The following is a 14,315-nucleotide window of genomic DNA, read 5'->3' as shown; positions in this document are numbered from 1 at the left end:
CAATCCTTCCCCACAGCCCACAGACGGATCTGAGTCAGCAGTGGGTCCTTGTTGCCAAGAAGGCCAACGGCATGTTGGGCTGCATTAGTAGGATCATTGCCAGCAGATCGAGGGACGTGATCATTCCCCTCTACTCAGCACTGGTGAAGCCTCATCTGGATACTGTGTCCAGTTTTGGGCCCCACACTACAAGAAGGATGTGGATAAATTGGAAAGAGTCCAGCGGAGGGCAACAAAAATGATCAGGAGGCTGGAGCACATGAGTTATGAGGAGAGGCTGAGGGAACTGGGATTGTTTAGCCTGCAGAAGAGAAGAGTGAGGGGGGATTTGATAGCTGCTTTCAGCTACCTGAAGGGGGTTCCAAAGAGGATGGAGCTCGGCTGTTCTCAGTGGTACCAGATGACAGAACAAGGAGCAATGGTCTCAAGTTGCAGTGGGGGAGGTCTAGGCTGGATATTAGGAAACACTATTTCCCTAGGAGGGTGGTGAAGCCCTGGAATGGGTTCCCTAGGGAGGTGGTGGAATCTCCATCCTTAGAGGTTTTTAAGGCCCGGCTTGACAAAGCCCTGGCTGGGTGATTTAGCTGGGGTTGGTCCTGCTTTGAGCAGGGGGTGGGACTAGACACCTCCTGAGGTCCCTTCCAACCCTGAGATTCTAGGATTGTGTCATTCTAAGGACCCGCTGCTGCCGCGACTGCACATGTCCCAGGGGACCCGCTGCAGCCTGGCTGGTGCTGCCCGTTCCCAGGGACCCAGCGTGGCAGCTGGCACCAGGGCAGCGTCTCCTCCCTGTGCAGCAGGTTCCTCTGTGTTGCTTGCTCCTAAGACGCACTGGGAAATGATGCCACTGGACACCCCCCCCCCCAGAGCCACGGGGGATGCTGCCCGTCAGCCGCTGGGCCCAAGGCAGCGAGCCTCCGGGCCTCTGCTCCCTCTGCAGCCATGCGGGGGCCTGTTTGTCGGTATCCCACCCCCCCACAACCTTCGCCCCAGCACCAGGCTCAGCAGGAATATCCTGGGGGCTGCCCCGTACCGGGACGGGAGAGGCCACGGGGCCCCGAACCCTAATCCCAGCTCTGCCACTCCTGTGCCCCCTCTGTGCCTCGGGGCGACAATACTGTGGGGGCAGAGGGAGGTTGTGACGATGAATTAGCAGAGAGGGGCCGACCCCAGGCCTGCTTTGCAACGCTTCCCCCCACCCCCACAGGCCCAGCCTGCCCCAGATCGGTTCCCCGTTAGCCAAAGCCCACGGGCCCGGGCGTCCCTCTGTTGACTCCAACTGGCATCACAGGGCCTGGGGTTTGGGCCTTGGGGGGCAGCGGCACCCGCTCTGAGCCCCTGCGCCTGGCGGGGACTGGCCTGCCGAGCTCACGGCTGGCTGGTGCTAGTGTTTGCTGACACCTAGTGGTGGCACTAGAGCAAGGCAGGAGTTCGATTTAATAGTGCATCAGATGTGTGTGTGTGAGAGCGAGCGAGCAAGACCCACTGCTGCCTTCTGCTGGATGGGATCAGAACTGTCCATCCTTGTGTCATAGCCCCTATGTTGCAAACAACAGATGGAGATTCTCCATTAGCTCACGCGGCGAGGCCCTGGCTTTTAGAGCTGGGGTTGTGGGTTCGGTTCCCAGGGGTGCCCCGTGCGCACCGCACAGCAACTGTGGAGTCTCTGTGGCTTTGCGAGGCCCCCGAGGGCTGAGTCCTGCCGATAGAGAGGAGCCGGGGCCATGCCGGCAGACACTGCCTGGAGGTGCAGAGCTACATAACTGAGTCCGGCCCAGGAGTCGGGTCACGGTGACACACCGGCCGCTGCAGCCTGGGGGGCAGAGGGGATCACAGGGTCTGCCTGCACCCAGCCTCCCCCAGCTCCCCACTCAGCCCCAAGGGGCAGGCCGATAGAAAGCTCCAAGACCAGGCCTGTCTCTCATGGCAGGAGATATTTAGGCCCTGGCCTGGTTGTGACCCCCCCATCTCTTGGGGTCCCCCTCTGTGCTGAAGCCCCCACATCCTTCCCTGGGGGGACAGAGCACAAGCCCCCCAGAATCAGCCACTCCTGTTTAGATCCCTCCCCCAGGCGCCAGGTCCCTCCCATCCCAGTAGGGTGACCAGGTAGCAAGAGAGAAAAATCGGGACGGGGTGGGGGGTAATAGGAGCCTATATAAGACAAAGCCCCAAATATCGGGACTGTCCCTATGAAGGCAGGACATCTGGTCACCCTACATCCCAGCCCCCGTCTGCGGGCGGGAGCCAGGGGGGTGCTTCACCCTGGGGATCCATCCAGCCCCCTAGACTCAGTGTTTCCACCCGTCCAAATATTTAACGGAGGGCTCCTCAGTCCTGCGGAGGAAGGTCTAACCCGATCCAGCGGCTGGAAGCGGAAGCCAGCCAACTCCAGGCTGGAAACAAGCCGCACGTGTTTAAGAGGGAGGTCCCTACAATGTACCGAGGTTGGTGGTCGCGTCTCCATCGCTGGCCATGTTTAAATCAAGATGGGCTGGTTTTAGCAGCTCTGCACTGGGAATTCTGGTGAGGCCGGTCTCTGGCCTGGCCTAGGCAGCTGCCGGGTCCCAGTGGCCCTGTGGGGTGAGAGCCAGGCCGCGGAGCCCCTTTGGCAGCAGGGGAGGGTGGGGTCTCGCCCTGCTTCCAGCTGAGGGCTTCTCCGGTACAGTTGATCAGGGACACGGTGGCCCCGGGCTGATGGCCTCGCAGGCTCAGCGAACGCCCTGGCACGGCGCTGTGAGCTCCTCGCCCGCCCGGGGGAAGGCAGAGCCCCGGCACGAAGGACACAGACACCGATCCCACTGCAAACTTTATTGTTATGAATTTCACAGTCTGGCTTGTGCACCAGCCCCCGGGGGCGTTAGGGAAGGTCAGGCGAGCCCCAGGGGCCCCACAGAACTGTCACGATGCTCAGCAAAGGGGCAGGGCAGGATCCTTATCAGCTCGGACGGGTTGGTTTCTAACCAGCACGGGGGCTGGAATCCCGAGCCAGGCAGGTCTGAGAACGGGACCCATTCAAGTCACAGATGGGGGTCAATGCCCTGGAACCCCACCGGGGGGGCGGCCCGGGGGCGCTGCAGGGAAGGCACTGAGGGCAGGGTTTGGCACAATGGGGCTAAGAAGGAGAGTCACCAAGGGGCTGCATCCCTCCCTCGCCCGGCCTGGGCCTAGACCCCCAGCCAGGCCCGCGGGGCTTCTCCGCACAGAGGGAGGAGATGACGCGGCAGGAGACAGGCCCGGCTGGGAACCCGGCTTGTCCCACTCGGGGCCTCGGCGGGGGCGGGGGGGGATTTCACTCCTCCCTGCCAGCACAGGTCTCTCCAGCACGGGGCCAGGCAAGGCTCAGGGTTCAAACCAGCGCAGCCTCCTAAGCGCGAGAGAAGAATAGGGCCTCGTCCACCTGCACTGCGAACCCTGCACAGGCGGTGGGGCCTTTCCCCCAAGGGGTTAGCCCAGCCCCAGAGCCACCCCCGGGGCATTTGGTGCCAGGGCTGCAAGGCCAATACGGAATCAGCGAGCTACAGGGGAGCCCAGGAAAAGCAGCGACCGGGCTGTAACTGATTGGCGTGTGCGTGTGTGTGTGTCTGCGTGTGCCTGCGTGTATCCTTGCAACCCCCCTTCTTGCTGGGACAATGCGGACCTGCTTTCTTGGCACATCAGACCCACTGCAGCATGTGTCACATAAGCCCTGTACTGCAGAGAGCCACAAGCGATTCTCCTCCATCAGCTATGGCTCTGTGACTGCCAGCACCGTGGGCCCCGGTCAGGGATGAGGGTCCAGGAGGCCACGGATCTGCCACGTGACGTGGCAGGCGGCTTGCTAACAAGGCCAGGAGGATGGTATCTCTGCTGCCCTGTGGGCCGGCCCAGCAGTGGGCGAGAGGGGTGAACGAGCGCTGGCTGGGGGGGTGACTGATGGAGGGGGGCTGAGCCCCAGCTGGAAGGAGATCCGCTCTCCCTGGGAGGAGCCGGCCTCAGGGGCGCTGTGGGGGGCAGGGGATCACACATGGCCCAGGGAGAAGCAGCAAAGGGGAAGCTCCGAGCCGGGGGCCGGGGGGGGAGGGGGATCTAGGGGGCTGCCGCCGCCCTGGGGCCGCACTACTTGGTGAACTTGGTGCCATGTTCCTGCTGGCGGATGAGGCAGGCGATGGGGCTGGCGATGCCGCCGATCAGGGTCCAGTACTCGTCGAAGCTGATCAGCCCGTCCTTGTTCTCGTCCAGGTCGCAGATGAGCTTGTCGGCCGCGCGCTTGTTCCCGGTGTCCTGGGAAGAGAGCGCGGAGCCGTTCAAACGCCAGGAGGGGCTGGGGAGCCTGGGGGCGGCACTCGCCGGCCTGGCGTCTCCGTCAGCCGCTGCCAGGGCTCACACTCACACACTCGGGTTCCCCGTGACAGGGGCTCGTGCTGCCTGTGGGCTCACACTCACACACTAGGGTTCCCCGTGACAGGGGCTCGTGCTGCCTGTGGGCTCACACTCACACACTAGGGTTCCCCGTGACAGGGGCTCGTGCTGCCCGTGGGCTCACACACACACTAGGGTTCCCCGTGACAGGGCCTCGTGCTGCCCGTGGGCTCACGCTCACACACTAGGGTTCCCCATGGCAGGGGCTCATGCTGCCCGTGGGCTCACGCTCACACACTAGGGTTCCCCGTGACAGGGGCTCGTGCTGCCCGTGGGCTCACACTCACACACTAGGGTTCCCCGTGACAGGGCCTCGTGCTGCCTGTGGGTTCACACTCACACACTAGGGTTCCCCATGGCAGGGCCTCGTGCTGCCTGTGGGTTCACACTCACACACTAGGGTTCCCCATGGCAGGGGCTCATGCTGCCCGTGGGCTCACGCTCACAAACTAGGGTTCCCCGTGACAGGGCCTCGTGCTGCCCGTGGGCTCGCACACTAGGGTTCCCCGTGACAGGGCCTCGTGCTGCCCGTGGGCTCACACACTAGGGTTCCCCATGGCAGGGCCTCGTGCTGCCCATGGGCTCACACTCACAAACTAGGCGTCCCCATGACAGGGCCTCGTGCTGCCCGTGGGCTCGCACACTAGGGTTCCCCGTGACAGGGGCTCGTGCTGCCTGTGGGCTCACAGTCACACACTAGGGTTCCCCGTGACAGGGCCTCATGCTGCCCGTGGGCTCACACACTAGGGTTCCCCATGGCAGGGCCTCGTGCTGCCCATGGGCTCACACTCACATACTAGGGTTCCTTGTGGCAAGGCCTCGTGCTGTCCGTGGGCTCACACTCACGCACTAGGGTTCCCTGTGACAAGGCCTCGTGCTGCCCGTGGGCTCACACTCATGCACTAGGGTTCCCCGTGACACAGGGCCGCCCAGAGAATTCCGGGGGCCCGGGGTCTTCGGCGGCGGGGGGCCCCCGCTCAGGGGCGGCTCTAGACCCCAGCGCGCCGAAGACCTGGGGGGCGGCATTTGGCTCCACTTGACCCGCCGCAGTCATGCCTGCGGGAGGTCCAGCTGAGCTGCGGGACGAGCGCCCCCTCCGCAGTCATGCCTGCGGCAGGTCCACTCGTCCCGGGCTCGGTGGAGCCTCAACCGGAGCCGCAGGGGCCCCAGAAAACACTCGTGGGGGCCCCTGCGGGACGCGGGGCCCGGGGCAAATTGCCCCTCTTGCCCCCCCCTCTGGGCGGCCCTGCCGTGACAAGGCCTCGTGCTGCCTGTGGGCTCACACTCACGCACTAGGGTTCCCTGCGACAAGGCCTCGTGCTGTCCGTGGGCTCACACTCACGCACTAGGGTTCCCCGTGACAAGGCCTCGTGCTGCCCGTGGGCTCACACTCACATACTAGGGTTCCCTGTGGCAAGGCCTCGTGCTGTCCGTGGGCTCACACTCACGCACTAGGGTTCCCCGTGACAAGGCCTCGTGCTGCCTGTGGGCTCACACTCACGCACTAGGGTTGGCTCACACTCACATACTAGGGTGGGCTCACACTCACGCACTAGGGTTCCCCGTGACAAGGCCTCGTGCTGCCTGTGGGCTCACACTCACGCACTAGGGTTCCCCGTGGCATGGCTGGGCGCTGCCCGTGGGCTCACACTCACGCACTAGGGTTCCCCGTGGCATGGCTGGGCGCTGCCCGTGGGCTCACGCTCCCCACTAGCACCCCCCCCCGGTCTCACCGTCAGCATGTGGTTGAGCTCCCGGCTCAGCATCTTGCGGAAATCCTTCTTGCTGATGCGCCGGGGTTTCTTGCAGCACCCGCTGGCGTATTTGTCATAGTTCTTCACCAGCACGTGGAGGGCCCATTCCAGCTCCGACGACTCACCCGACATCTCTGTCCCCTTAGTCCCTGCAACGGTAACGGAGCCGATGCCTGAGCAGGGCAGCGGGGGGCTCGTTGTCCCAGCACCGGTGCAGCCAGGTGTTAGCGCCAGCCCGCGCTGCCTGCTGGGACAGGCTGGGTGCCGCAGACTCTGGCAGTGACCCCACTTCTATGCAGCAATGAACGCGGGGCTCCCATTTCCAGGGGGCCCCGTGAGAGTTCACCTGCTCTGGGCCAACTCTGATCTCGGTTCACCCTGGCCCATCCGTCGTCAATATCCCCCTGTATACGGCCCGTAGGCTCTCAGTGCTGCAGGGCTCGTTATAGTACGGGCCGTATACAGGATGTGTGCCCTGGATGTGTGCCCAGAAGCTGTGCAGCAGGGGAGCTGTGCCAAGCACGCCTGGCAGTAGGAGCTTGTCCCCTTAAAGCAGGGCAAGCCTAGTGGGTGACCCGGTCATTACAGGTGGAATACGGACTCGGGGATTTCGGAAGGGGGTGCAGGGATGGACTACAGATGTTAGTGGGGGGCTGCTGCAGGCGCTGGTGGGGAGAGCTCGGGGGACATGGGAGACGCTCGGAGGGAACAGCGGTGCCGAGCCAGGTGGAGGTCTGAAGGGGAGAATGGGGCAGGGAGAGGAAAGCAGAGAAGCCAGGTCCAAGCAGCAGGAGAAAGTGCAGCCCCCGCACTGCTGCTCCCAGTGAAAACCCCGGTAAATCCGGCATTGCCAGTGTCGGGAGTGGGACTGCGGCTCGGCCTGGGAGCAGAGCCTCTCTCGGGTCACTGCCTTTGTCTCCCCCTGTGCCACCCGGCAGATGCCGCCCTGCCTGGCTCAAACGGGAGCAACAAGAGGGGTTCCTTCTCCCCCGTACCGCCCCCTTGCCCCATCTCCGTCCAGCCCCGTGGCTGGGGTTAGCGTGTGAGCCACGCCCCGAGCCAGGGGGCAGCAAGAGCAGAGGGGGCCTGTCCCCTTTCCCAGTGAGTCTGGTTCTCCTTAAGGGGAGAGATCCCAGCCCGAGCTGGGAGTGGGTGGGGAGCCGTCTGGTTCCCGTGCGTTGATCTCATCACCCTGGAGCAGCGCTGCGCCCGGGGCTCAGCCAAAGGGCAAAGGGACAAGACGGGGCACGTCTGGGCATCGGGCCTGGAGGATCATTTCCATGGTGCCGAGCACAAAGAAATACCCAGGGAGAAACGGAGTTGGGGGCGGATCCAGCCTGGGAACTTGGCAACAAGGCTGGGCCGACAACAGAGCCCCAAGCTGGGGAGCGAGCCAGCATCCCGCGGTGAAATCGCTGCTGCCAACCCTGGCGAGTTTATCGCCAGTCACCCAGTATTTGATGTTGTCTTTCAAGTCCCAGCTCCTGGAGTCAGGAGATGATGTGTTAGCAGGTGTGTCGTGCAGGACACGGGAGGTCGTAGTCCCGCTCTGTTTGGCACTGGGGAGGCCTGAGCTGGGCACCGCATCCAGTCTGGGGCATCGAGCCTTAGGAAAGATGGGGAGAAACTGGAGAGAGCCCAGAGGAGAGCAGCAGAAAGGAGCCGAGGTTGAGACAATCTGATCCACGGGGAAAGGTTGGAAAACCTGGGCAGGCGGAGGGGAACCTGAGAGCAGCCTGCACAGCTGTTACGGGCCGTTACAGACAGGATGGCGATCAGCGGCGTCCCCTGAAGGCAGGACAAGCACGAATGGGCTGCATCTGCAGCAAGGGAGATGAAGGACAGAGACGAGGCAAAGCGTCTGACTCGCAGGGTCGGGAACACGTAACCTAGGGAGGTGGGGAACCCCCGTCTCTGCAGCTTTTTAAGAACAGGCTGGACAAAGCCCTGCCAGGGCTGGTCCAGGTTGCCTTGGTCCTGCCTCGGGGTGGGAGCTGGACTAGTGGCCTCGTGGGGCCCGGCCACCCCTGCATTGCCAGGAGTCTATAATCAGTTTCAAATCCAGCCGTTTTCAGCTCTTGGGGCTGTACGGGAGAGTGGGACAATGTGCCCCGGGGGCGCCCTAAAGGCTCCGACCCTGGAAAGTGAAGGGGAAAAAACCCAAATGTTGCGGGGGGGGGGGGTTAATCTCGTAATTTTTAAGCCCATCTCATGGTTTTTGGCTGTTTCCGGTTGGCAGGACGGGGGAATTCTCCAGCCTGGATTACGCAGTTGCTCAGGCTGGATTTTATTAACCGTCCCTTTGGGGTTTAGCATTTGATGCCGGGATCCGTGACTGGGGTTCTCTGGCCAGGTTCGTGCAGGTCACATGGGATAATCAAATGCTCCCTTCTGGCCTTACCATTGTGAATGGATCTATGAACTCCCCTGTGCCACAGCGCCTCCTCAGGCTGCGATGGGAACAACTCCCTGAATGTACAGCTCCCAACCCCGGCAGCTGTCTGGCTCCTCCCCTCGCCTGCCACTCCCGCCTCCTTTCCCCCAGGGCCCTGCCTCCTCCCAGCTGCAGACAATAACAATAATTACTCGACTGGCGTAACCTGCTGCCCACCTCATCTGAAAGGAATGAGGCTGGTTCCCAGCGGATCAGAGACGGCGGAGAAGGAGGAGGAGGAGAAGATGCAATGGGCTGTAATTACCCACCGGCCCTTGTCTTGCCACACCGCCCTGGGTGGCATCCCACTGGAGATGCCTCATGTCAAAACCCTCCCGGCTGGAACCCCCAGCCCAGCCCAGCCCAGCCCAGTGACATGGCACGAGGCAGGGCAGGGGATGAGGCAACCTGATTGCACGGGGGAAGAAGGACCCGCCCAGGGAATTGCAGCCCTGGCGCGGCCCCATTGCAGCCAGCGGCGCCGCCCCTGCGTGTGCAGGGCGAGGGGCCGAAGCCACCGCAGACCCAGCTCCTCTCTAGACACCGGCTCACCAAGGGGGAGCAGATCATGCAGGCAGGGGGAAGCTCGCCCTGCCCCTAGCTGGGCTGGGCTGGTTTGTCCTGCTATGCGGGGGACGGGGGGGGTTGCACCGGCCAGGCAGCGCGGCCTCTGTCCCCAGCAGACCAACGCCTTGGGCAGGACGCAGAGTCTAGTACGGGAGGTTCGTTACCTGCTGCTGCCAGGCGGTTCTCAGCTAGTCCTTTCGCCTGCAAAACCCCAGCCTCAAGTCGGCTCCCTCTGGGGGGACAGCCGAGCACCCTCTGGAGCGTGTGCTGCACACTCGAGCCAACGGGCAGGGCTTGCAGCGCGGCGGCCGCGTCCAGCACAGGATGTGCGGCAAGGGAAGTGCATCCCATTGTTCGCCTTTCCTCTTTCCTGCCCGCAGGCTGCCGCTGCCAGGGGCTGGCCGGCTCTGGCTCCGCGCTAGGCAGTGCACTGCCCTGGCCAAGGGGCGTGTGGCCATCCCGTGCTGAGATCTGCCGGCTGGCGCCCACTGAGGATCCGCCCCACGCGTCCCAGGGCCCGCTCCGGCCCTCACCTCACCCCGTCACTCCATTGGCTTCAGCGGGTTTGCTGGGTTCTGCCAGAGCAGGGCCTGGCTCAGACGAGCTGGGCCCAGGAAGGCGGCTAGGCCATTGCCTCTTCCCTGCCGGCACAAGGTGGCCCTCTCCCTCCCCACTGCACCCTGGTCTCGCTCCAAATGCCCCATGCGATGCACTCTGCTCCGGGAGGGAATCTGCCCTGGGCCTCGCCCCGGGACACGTCTCCAGGTGCATTTCCCTTTGCTCTGTTCCTAGGGCGCCTTTCCCCGGGCGCCCAAGAGCCAGCTCCAGCCTGTTCCTGCCCGTTACGTCCCCTCAGAGCCCCCAGGGGAGCTCCCGCTGAGGAAGGAAGGGACGGGGCTGGAGCAGCAGATCCAAAGCCTGCATTATGGGGGCCATGATCCACCAGCACCTGGCTACCCCCGACGGGTGACAGACAGGGCGGGGTAGGAAGCTGTGACATCAGCCTCACACCCAACAGGACAGGGCATGGGGACAGATGCCCAGGTCTGGGCTCAGGGTCGGCTCTATCTCTGGGGCAGGGCTTGGGGGATCACATGCCAGCAGAGTGCGTTACGACCCCCTCCAGCCTCAGAGGAAAGCCACCCGCTGCCGCCTGCTTGATCCCCCAGCTCCCCCGGGCTTTGCAGGGAGAGGTTGGGGGTCAGTCCCTGCTGACGACCCACCCAGGAGTGCTGTTGCAGGAGCAGAGGAGACGTTGCTGCTTTAGAAAACATCCCAGTGAGAGCATCCCATGTAGCCCACTAGAGCACAGCCTGTTCTGGGGCCCCTGCACTTGCTCCCCAAGTGAGGTGCTCCACCCCAGAGCCTGCATCACAGACACTCTCTGTTAGTGCTGGTCATTCTGCTGCATCTGCCAGAAGCTGGGAATGGGCGACAGGGGATGGATCACTTGATGATTCCCTGTTCTGCTCCCTCCCTCTGGGACACCTGGCACTGGCCACTGTTGGCAGACAGGACACTGGGCTGGATGGACCATTGGTCTGACCCAGTGTGGCCGTTCTTATGTTCTTATGCCGCTCCTGTGTGTTTCTTTCTCTGTTGGCCGCTGTCCCTTGCTTGGGCTCAGATCTCTTCTTCTTCTCTGTTTGCACCAAACACCTGGGGCCAGATCCTGCACTGGTGTAAATCAGCATCCTTCCACGGAAGTCAAAGACCTGTAGCACCCTGGCTGAAGTCAAGGGAGATATGCCGATTTACACCAGCAGTCCATCTGGCCCCTGATCTTTTATCTCCTGCGTGTCCGTCTCGAGTCCCTATCTCCTTGTTCTCTGTTTCCCCAGCTCTGGTCACTCCTTCGAGGTCTCCAGTGGTCCTCCGCCAGGGTGAGCCCTGCCCCCCAGCTGTCCTGAGCTGGCTTGGTGGCTTTCCAGGCCGGGCAGGCTCGCTCAGGAGGAACGTGATGAGCTTTGGGCCGACACTGTCTCCGGATCGGAAGCTACACGCCAGGATCCCACTCATAAAGGCTTGGCGGACGTGTCCGCACCGCACAGGGCCTTCAGCAGCAAGAAGTGCCGCTCCTCGGGCTCCTCCGGGCAATGGTTTGATGCGCTGAACCAGATTAATCCGCCTGGGCCGGTGCCAAACTGCCTGGCCTGACCAGAGCCGTCTGGGAGCCCTCAAGTAACCAGCCCTCTTGCTGGACGCAGGGCTTTGTCCATCTGAATTAGGCCCCCTGTTAGCCAGTCTTACCCAGTGGGCAGAGAAGTCCAGCTGTCACCTGGGTGTGGGCATGGGGTGGGGGAGCTGACGACACTAGGCCCCTTGGCACAGTACAGGGGACCGGAGCCGGGTTTCTGAGCCTGCCTACGGCTGCGCCCACGTGGGGTGGCGTGGGGGCACCAGCCGGCAGCAGGAGAGCCGTGTTAGCTGCCGGGGGCCGGGGGCAAGCAGCGAGGGTGAACGGACGCCAACACGACGCGGAGAGATTCATGCTTCTGTGTGAATTCTGCAGGTGGCGTCGGCGGGAAGCAGATCAGATAAGCAAGCCGGGACCTGCCGTTCCCCGGGGGAAGGCGGCCAGTTTCCCAACACCCCTTGTCTCACCCTCTCCCTCCCGTGCCCGCCTCCCCGGCACCGCAGCTCTGTTCCGCCCGCTCTCTCTCCTTCACAGTCCGCGAGGGGCCCAGCCCGGTACAGAGCCGCATCCGCTCACGCCAGGGCTGCGCTGGCACAGACCTCAGCCCCCAAAAGTCCCCGGTGTCAGGGACGGGTCTGGATTTGGTCCCAGAGTTCCCTGCATCCCACCCCACCCCCAGAACCAAAGGGGCATGAGGCTGAGGGCACAGAGGAGGGGTCGCTGATGCTGCGGCGCAGAGAATAGGAGGACCTGAGGTGCACCGCTGCCCGAGGCCCCTGCAATGGAAGGGAAGTGACCAGGGAGAGAGACCCAGGTAATCCTGGGGGTCTCGATTGCTCATGGCACCATGCCCCTGGCCCCTAGCGCTATCTCTCACCTCCCTCTCACCCCAGTGTGCGGCGGGGAGCCAGGAGCTGCAGAGCCCCCCGGAGCCCCTCCAGGTTTTCACTTAGTGCCTCCATGGCCGGGTGTGTAACTTGGGGAGAAGACAATGAATTCCCCTGGCTCCTGGGCTCTGGCCGGGCCCGTGGGCTAAGCACTTTCCCGTTCCCACACGCTATTACAGCCATGGGATTATTGTGCGTTCCCATGCAGGCTCCCCCGTGGCAGGCCCATCTCTGGCTCGTGATAATAAAGAGCAGTAGTGAATAAGGAGACGCTCTTGCTTTAGATTCTGTCCACCCAGCCGTCACCTCATTGTTGCCAGATCTATTGATCTATCATCTTCCCAATCCCAACGGCCTGTCTAGCTCTCCTCAGACACACCCATCTCTCTCTCTCTCCATCCCACACCCGGCACCATGGGGGCTCAGCTTCCAGACACCCCTTCTCGCTTTCTGTCTCTCCCCTTTACTCCTTCCTTCTCTCTCTGCCCCGTTCCTCTTCTCGGCCGTCTCCTCTTCCCCACTCCTGGCCATCCACAGCCCGCGGCAGCGTGCCAGGCCAGGCCGAGGGATCGGGCTTGCGGCCCCCAGGCCAGCTCTGTAGCACCAGCTGTGCACGTGGGGCTCTGAACTTGTGGCTCAGGCTGGTGCTCGGCCCCCGAAGCCCACCCTCCCCTTGGCTGCAGATGCGCTGGTTCAACGCGGAGCTCGAGCCCGAGTCCGGCCAGCCAGGGCAGCCAGGCCGGGCCGTGCAGATGTGCCCGTCGAGCCCTGCGCTGGCACGTCCTGCTGCTACCCACAGGGCAATTCAGTGCGAGGCACCAGGGCAAGAGCATTCCTTTTCCCGGCTCGCTCGGCCCGCTTACCTGCCATCCTCCCTTCCTCGTGCAGGAGCCGTCTGCCAAGAGCGGAGCTCACCGCGGGTCTGGCTCTCCCCTTCCGCCTGCTCCCAGATTTGCAGAGCAGGCAGGCTGAAGAATGTGCCTCCCACGCCTGCTCTATTCTGCGTACATATCGCGAGGCCTCGTCTTGGCTTTTAAAGAGACACAGCCCCACTTGGCAGAGGCTGACATTCCTGGGGTGTTTCTGCCTGGCTTCGGGGCTCGCCTCGGAAACGGCTTCAAGGATTCAACCGATTGCAAAACACAGGCCTGAGCGTCTGAGCAAAGCCAGCTCCCTCCCACGGGTGATGCACAGTATCGCTCACGTGAGGCCCAGAACACAGAGGTTGCACCAGCGTAACTTTCCGTGTGTGAATAGGGGGCAGGTGCATTTCTCCCATCAGCGGTTGCCTGGCCCTAGGTGGACGGATGCAACCCATGCAGCTGTGTCTGGGTGGGAGTTGCACTGATCTGGTGGCAAGGCAGACATATCCCACTGGAGAAAACAGACCCACGGGGCATCAGTGTCTGCAGAAGAGAAGACAAGGTCCAACTGCTGTTAAGTCAACGGTAAATTTCTGTTCACCTCAGTGCAGGAAGCAAGAGATATTTCCCTAGGGCTGCCCATTGTCCTGGGGGAAGGACAGCTCAGTGGTTTGAGCATTGGCCTACTAAACCCAGGGTTGTGAGTTCAATCCTTGAGGGGGCCATTTAGGGAACTGGGGTAAAAATCTGTCTGGGGATTGGTCCTGGTCTGAGCAGGGGGTTGGACTAGATACCTCCTGAGGTCCCTTCCCTTCCAACCCTGATATTCTATGATTCTACTCTGGGCCCTGGCCATGACGGGTGCTTGGTGCTCCAGAGGAAAGCAAGGAAACCCCACAGTCAGAAGGGCTGGGTCAGGTTCCGATCCCAGTAACAGAGGGGTGAATCAGAGTAACACCACTGACTTCAGCAGAACTAGGGCCAGAGTCTCATCCCAGTTACACCAATGTAAACTTGAGGCAAGGCCATCCAGCATAGGGGCATCGTGCATCAAATTCACCCATGTGAAACTGGAGCAACTCAGTTCGCAACAGTGGAATCCCTCTGAATTCGAACCAGCCCCAGCTGAAGCCCTGCTGCCCCAAACCGGCTAAGCCAGACAAACCATGAGTCTGGGCCTTTTCAGCGCTGGCCATTAGGCAGTTTACAAATCAAAGACTCTGGGTGCATTTGAGTGCCTCTTGGTTGGCATCCGCATTCACGGACTTGCCTCTG

The 14,315-nt window shown here is 62.6% G+C and overlaps 1 protein-coding gene across 2 annotated transcripts; it reads right to left on the bottom strand.

The window, feature by feature from the left end:
- Positions 1-2,793: 2,793 nt before the first annotated feature.
- S100A16 (S100 calcium binding protein A16) lies at positions 2,794-13,197 on the bottom strand. Of its 2 annotated transcripts, none has more exons than XM_039513548.1 (3): positions 13,041-13,197; positions 6,132-6,301; positions 2,794-4,260 (listed from the first exon to the last, which is right to left on the bottom strand). In XM_039513548.1, the coding sequence occupies exons 1-3, from the start codon at positions 13,045-13,047 to the stop codon at positions 4,096-4,098; spliced, it is 342 nt and encodes a 113-aa protein (XP_039369482.1). In that variant the 5' UTR covers positions 13,048-13,197; the 3' UTR covers positions 2,794-4,095. The 2 variants fall into 2 exon arrangements, with proteins under 2 accessions (XP_039369482.1, XP_039369483.1); XM_039513549.1 differs by lacking the exon at positions 13,041-13,197 and adding an exon at positions 9,318-9,438.
- Positions 13,198-14,315: the final 1,118 nt, after the last annotated feature.

The sequence above is a fragment of the Mauremys reevesii genome, linkage group 24, assembly GCF_016161935.1.
Source record: "Mauremys reevesii isolate NIE-2019 linkage group 24, ASM1616193v1, whole genome shotgun sequence".
NCBI lineage: Eukaryota > Metazoa > Chordata > Testudines > Geoemydidae > Mauremys > Mauremys reevesii.
This window is presented reverse-complemented; position numbering and strand designations above follow the sequence as displayed.